The 6,193-nt window shown below is 47.8% G+C and overlaps 1 protein-coding gene across 1 annotated transcript; it reads left to right on the top strand.

Annotated features, from left to right (window-relative positions):
- Window positions 1-571: 571 nt before the first annotated feature.
- HS6ST2 (heparan sulfate 6-O-sulfotransferase 2) lies at window positions 572-5,075 on the top strand. Its single transcript, XM_009642781.2, has 3 exons — window positions 572-646; window positions 1,547-1,557; window positions 2,227-5,075. Exons 1-3 carry the CDS (start codon window positions 572-574, stop codon window positions 2,927-2,929), a joined length of 789 nt encoding a protein of 262 aa, XP_009641076.2. The 3' UTR covers window positions 2,930-5,075.
- Window positions 5,076-6,193: the final 1,118 nt, after the last annotated feature.

The following is a 6,193-nucleotide window of genomic DNA, read 5'->3' as shown; positions in this document are numbered from 1 at the left end:
AGGTGCTCTGGGGTAAGCAGAGCTTTGCTTTTGCCTCCTCCGTCATCAGAGGTTTTGTCGCTATATGTAGTTGCTATAGTTAGCACAGAGGTTAGTGCTATGTGGCACTAACTTGTTATTGCTGGAGGGTCAGGTTGTTATTTTAGTGTGGTATCCCAGTAAACCAGATCCAAGGGTGAGGAGTCCTGGCAGGAGTTAAAGAAGGGGCTTGGGTTTGCCTCGGAGATGCTCCGTTTCCCCATGTCGGGGACCCCCACGAGGCTGCGTTGTTGCTGCATCAAAGGATCCTGGTGTGACCAGGGTCAGCTCGGGCTTGTCAGAGTGGCTGGTTGGGTGATGGTGCTCATGGAAAGCCCTTTGCCCTGTTGGGTTCTCCAGCACAACCAGAGACCTGCTGAGATGACACAGAGTGCAACTCTTCCTGTCTTTGCAAGGGACAATTTGAGGTTGGTGGCTGCCGCTCCAGGTGTGTGACGTGAAAGTCAGCTTCATCCTTGTTCCCTCTCAACTCCAGCTTTCACAGTGAAATCCTTTAATGACACTTTTGGAGAAAAGTACCTTCCTCGGGGTCATGGCAGGGTTTTTGGCTCCCTTCACCTGTGTGAACCTGCAGCCCAAGCCCTCAGAGCCGGGGAGCAGCACTGAGGTGAGCGTGGGGACGGTGACAGTGCTGATTGCAGTGTCCTGGCTCTCCGAGCGTGAGGTGCCATTGTGTCCGGCCGCTGGTGCTGTATGGGGCTCCTTGGCTTTGTTTGGTTTTGCAAGTTTATTGTACTTTCTATTTATTTAATTATTTATGAGCTTGGATGCTCTAAATGGGAAGAGGAATGGTGACTGTCCAGGTTTCCTTTCCCCTGTGCTATTGGATGCTTTTGGTGCTTGTGATTTGCTTTTTAGTCCACCCAGAGACAATTTTCTGTAAAACATTGACATCTAGTGGCTTTTCTGCTGAAGGAAACGATGAGGAACAAAAGATTGGCTGCAGGGTGGCCAGTCGTGATGCCAGTCAGGAAAGCAAATGAATGTCCCTTCTCCTCCTTACGGAGGACATGGCAATCGTCCCCCGGGGGCTCGGGGCTCCCGTGCACACATTCCTCAGCGTCCTTGTCCCGGAGGAGTGCCCTTCCCTGGCAGGGCAGTTTGCTTATGGAGCTACTTTAATTCCATTTACTTAAGCAGATGGCTGGTATCCTGACAGCGTACCTCCAGCATCATTGCTGAGGTCGTGGTCATATTAAAGGAGGTGCGAAGAGCTTGGGGTGCGTGGGTCTGGCTGCCGACGGTGGACCACGTGGTTTTTGACGGTGGATATTAATGTGCAGCCCAGAGTGATCCCTTAATGCTGTGCATGAGGTTGAGCTTGCAGCTCTTCCAGCTGGTGGCCTGACGGAGTTCCCTGAGGCAGCGTGTGCCCCGTGTGTGACACTGTCCTGCTGCTCCAAACCAAAGCCAGCACCTCCCTTGGAAATGTTTTCTCTTACAAAATGCTGTAATGCATCCTTTAATTTCCTGTTACTCGCTTATCTCTCCTCTCTCCTCATTGCAGTCCTGTATCAGGTGAAGGCAGGAGGATAAAACGGGATTTGCATGGGCTTTTCCGAGATCCTCGTTTCAGTGCAAGTGGGCTGGGGGTTCTGGGCACATCCCATGTATCTGGCCGGTGAAAGGAAATGTCTTGTGGGAAATATCTTCCTCGCAGGCGTAACGCAGCTCTGGCGCTTGTGCAGCCGAGACTCACGGCTGCTCATCGGGAAACGTGGCACAAGTGGCTTTTTGCGGACTGCATAAACTTGGCAGGGGAGCTCTGTCATACAAGGAAAATAAAAAAGCCAGAGCCACCCGTGCCCTGCTTGGGTTGGGGCATGCATCCTGGGAGATGTTTTGATGATTCTCCCAAGGTCTGGGGAGAGTTATCAGTTGAGGCGCCCGGCAGGAGCACGTTGCTACATGAGCAGCCCAGCACAGAGGGAAATCTTGGGTTCCCTTCTGCCTCTGTAGGGGCAAAAGCCATCAAGCAGAGACGGACGTGTGCAGGTAGACACAGCCCTCTCCGCTCCCCCCGGGGAGTTTGTTCAGCCGTCCTTCACCCCGCAGGGGTGAGCACGCTGCAGGGCTCCTGAAAGCCTCTTAAGTGCATCTCCGAGTTTCTATTGATTTTGAACGCTAATGCGCTGCATGCTGGAGACACACGGGACTAAACACTCTGCCTTCCTCTCCCCTTGGCAGGAATTTCTACTATATCACCATCCTGCGTGACCCCGTCTCCCGATACCTGAGCGAATGGCGCCACGTCCAGCGAGGAGCGACGTGGAAGGCGTCCCTGCATGTCTGCGACGGGCGGTCCCCGACCACCGAGGAGCTGCCCAGCTGCTACACGGGGGACGACTGGTCGGGCTGTTCTCTGCAGGAGTTCATGGATTGCCCCTACAACCTCGCCAACAACCGCCAGGTCCGCATGCTGTCTGACCTCAGCCTGGTGGGATGCTACAACCTGTCGGTCATGCCTGAGGAGCAGAGAAATAAGGTTCTGCTAGACAGTGCCAAGGAGAACCTGAAGCGGATGGCCTTCTTCGGCCTGACCGAATTTCAGCGGAAGACTCAGTATCTCTTTGAGAAGACTTTCAACATGAACTTCATCTCGCCGTTCACGCAGTACAATAGCACAAGGGCCTCCAGTGTGGAGATAGACGAGCAGACTCAGCAGCGCATCGAGGCCCTCAATTTTTTAGACATGGAATTGTACGATTATGCAAAAGACCTGTTTTTGCAGCGGTACCAGTACATGCGGCAGAAGGAGCACCAGGAGGCGCGGCGGAAACGCCAGGAGCAGCGCAAGATCCTGAGGGCGAAGCAAGCGCACTGGAGAGAGCAGGGCGAGAACAGCTCCAGCACTGACTACATAGGGAACGTGGAGCGGTGGCGGCGGTAGTGGGGGGGGACTCGCCGGACACCGAAAGCGAAGCAGCACCCAACCCAACCCGCAAATCGGAGACAACGGCGCAATCCAAACAAATTACGCTTCTGAAGGGTTTGAAGCAAAAAGAGGTTAAAATGTTGCCTTTGCAGTTGCCTTTGCAGTAAATGTTGTACTGTACGTGGAACACTTAAATCTTAGCGTGTAATTAAATTGTCCTTTTTAGGTTTGTTGGATTATTTATGAAATATGGGAGCCAAGTAGGCTCGTCGGAAATGGTTGCTTGGACGTTTATTTAAAAGAAAAGGAAAAAGAAAAAAATCCTTAAAGTAGTTATGAGTACAAAATGGGATGCAGGAAAATGTTGATGATGCTCGGCTGAAATCTGTCTGGGAAGCAAACTCATTTCCTAATAATGAGCATTTAGCATACTCTCACAATACAGCATATGAGCAAAACCTTTTCCCTTTGATTTTACCTTTATTTTATTTTAATAATGTGTTTTCAAGGGCACCAACTGCTTATGATACTTACCAAGTTAATGAATGGATGATGAAGGGAACAATAAAGTTCTAGAAAAAATATTGACTAGTTTTATGTATAATATTGGCTTTTAAAAGGAATAGAAGTAATTTCTCTAGTTATATAAATACTTAAAATTTTAAACTTTTTCTACCTACTGCTGTTTAGAGTTTTAAGCTTGGTCTATCTCATATTTAAAAAAAAAAAACAAACGTACATACTTTTCTGAACTCAATGCCAATGTCAAAGACACTGTTGCCAGAATTTTTCAGGGCAGTATGATTTTAGCCATTCTAGAAAACTTCCAGCACATCTTCATGTTTCATAAAGCGTTTTCCAGATTATAATCTTGTGACAGTGTCTAATTTTAAGTCTTTCTTACCCATTAGAATACATAATGCTGAATTTATCATTCCTTAATAATTGGTGGTATAAACTAGATGAAATTATGTTGCGGATATTTGTGTAGTGTCTTTAAAAAGTCATAAAACTCTCTAATCCCAGCAATATTTTGAAGAGAATTGCTCAATGGAAGAAATAGATTTACACTTGAATTAGGATTTACGTCTAGTAAATCTTTGCTACGCCAGATAAGAACGGGGCTTTTTCTTTCCTACGCTCTTGAGCCCTTCTTAGCGACGACAGATGAGTGATGACTAAAACCGACGGAAACCAGTTTTACCATAGCCATAGTTATGCAGGATGGGAAGGTTGCATGGTGCACAGGGATGCAGCAGCCCGCCTCCGAGCAGGCTTTGCTGGGGCAGAGCGTGCGGAGCTGGAGCTGGACCGGGCTCACCCGCAGCCCTTTGGCCTCACCGAGACCGACAGGGAGAGGAGACAGGGCAGGAGGTGCGAGCGACTCCTATAAATCTCTATGCAAAAAATAAAAAACCTCTGCAAGGCTTGGGCTATACATTCAGCAAGTTCAGAAATTTTGTACATAGCCTGCAATGCTCCCGAGCTTGGCACTAAATGGTGATCTCGGTGCAGGTGCCTGGCGACGGAGGCGCCCGGAAAGGACGCGCTCTGTCCCGATGTACATGACGCTTGCAAGGCTCACTTGCACTATTGCCTTTCGCCTGTAATATTCAATACACCAAGAGGGCAGGGGGGCATAAAATGAGGGAGAAGGCTTTAAAAACATCTTACGGCTCCACGCCTAAGTTATGAAGGTTGTTTTACATCGGATGTTGTATTGCAACCTGGCGGGCAGCAGTCCTGCCGGGGGCAAGTGGAGAGCAAAGCAGCAGCAAAACCAATACCCTGCGTTAGCAGCTTGGAAAAGAGAATAACTTCATGTACAGCAATTTTTATTTTTTTTTTTTTAAATGAGAACTGCAGTTGCCAATATGATGTCTGGGTTGTATTTTGGTTTTTATGGGGGAAAATAATTCGCTCTTAAAACTGAAAGGCACTGCTGTAAACAGGACTTAACCATGGGTGAGCTGGAGGGCCTGTTGCAGAAGGTGCATTTTGTTTTTATGCTGTGGTGTGCATGGTTTACAGAGACTAGTTGCATTTTCTTTGTGTATACTGTTTATTGTATATAGGGGATGTACGAATATAAGGATACCGTTTTGTCATAATCATATCAAATTCTACTGATTTCCACTGTAGACGCTGTCTTATCGTGTAGATTTACAGGCCGATCCACTGACTTTGATTGTGTAATTTAACAATAGAACTGATAAATAAAATTTAACTACAGTCTTCTGACTTTTATGTGATTATTTCTTTATCTGACGACGTGTTGGGAATTGTGCGGTTCAGAATGAACGGTGATTTCGACGCGGATGAAATAGCAGTTGACAGGCAAGTATATGAGTTTAAGATCATGGCTTTTCTGAAGTGTATTTAAACTACAACTTCCAAGGGCAAAGCCACTTTGGACTTTTCTCTGCTTCAGGAATTGCTGCAGAGGTTTTGATTGCTTTCCTGAGCAGTCCTTAGAAAAACAAGCTGTGGTTTCTGGTGATTTTAAATATCATTGCCAATGATGTGCAGCATTATTAGGGGGGTGTTCCTCTGTGTGTCTGTGTGTGCATGTGTGTGATTTTTTTTTTTCCTTTGTGTGATACCCAGCGGTTCTGCTCCAGCTGGCTCTGGAGGATGCTCCCTTAGCTGCTGACGTCCAGTGCACCCTGCTGCATCCCTCCCGGGGACATTTGAAAACGCAAAAAAACTAAACCAGAATTAGATGCAAAAACAAGCGAGAATGAATTAAGCATAATGCCCTCAATCGACTAGAAAAGATGCATTTTTACAGTTTTGATGGAGGTGGTTTTTTCTTGGCTGTAAAAGATGAGCAGGCTTGCAGGACTTGCAGCAGGGCAGTAGACCCGAAGGTGTCCGTAGGAGACCTTGCCTTGACCTAGTTGAAGCAAGGACAGAGGTGCCCTTCCCCTCATGAGTACCTGCAGGGACATCTTATCCCTGGGGGCTTTTTGAGTCATGGGGAGCAGGGAATGGAGGGATCTGCCAGCGAATCTGCATCTGACTGATGTGGTTTTATACACAGGTCTATTAGCACACCGAGCAAGCTGCCAGTGGAGTTGCTAATGGGAGAGGTCATGCAAGATGCTTCCCTGCAACTAAAAAAGCACCCACCAGTGGAGTCTGGCGTAAAAGCAATTGGGGTTGCCTTTTGGGAGGAGTACTTTGGCAGCTGAGAAAATTATTTTACTGCAGGAGGGGAAGGAAGGAGGAGGGGGGGATGCGTTTGGCCAAACCTCGCTTCAGAAGCTGAGGAGCTAC

This window comes from Egretta garzetta, unplaced genomic scaffold (assembly GCF_000687185.1).
Source record: "Egretta garzetta isolate BGI_Z169 unplaced genomic scaffold, ASM68718v1 scaffold220, whole genome shotgun sequence".
In the NCBI taxonomy this organism is placed as follows: Eukaryota; Metazoa; Chordata; class Aves; order Pelecaniformes; family Ardeidae; genus Egretta; species Egretta garzetta.
This window is presented reverse-complemented; position numbering and strand designations above follow the sequence as displayed.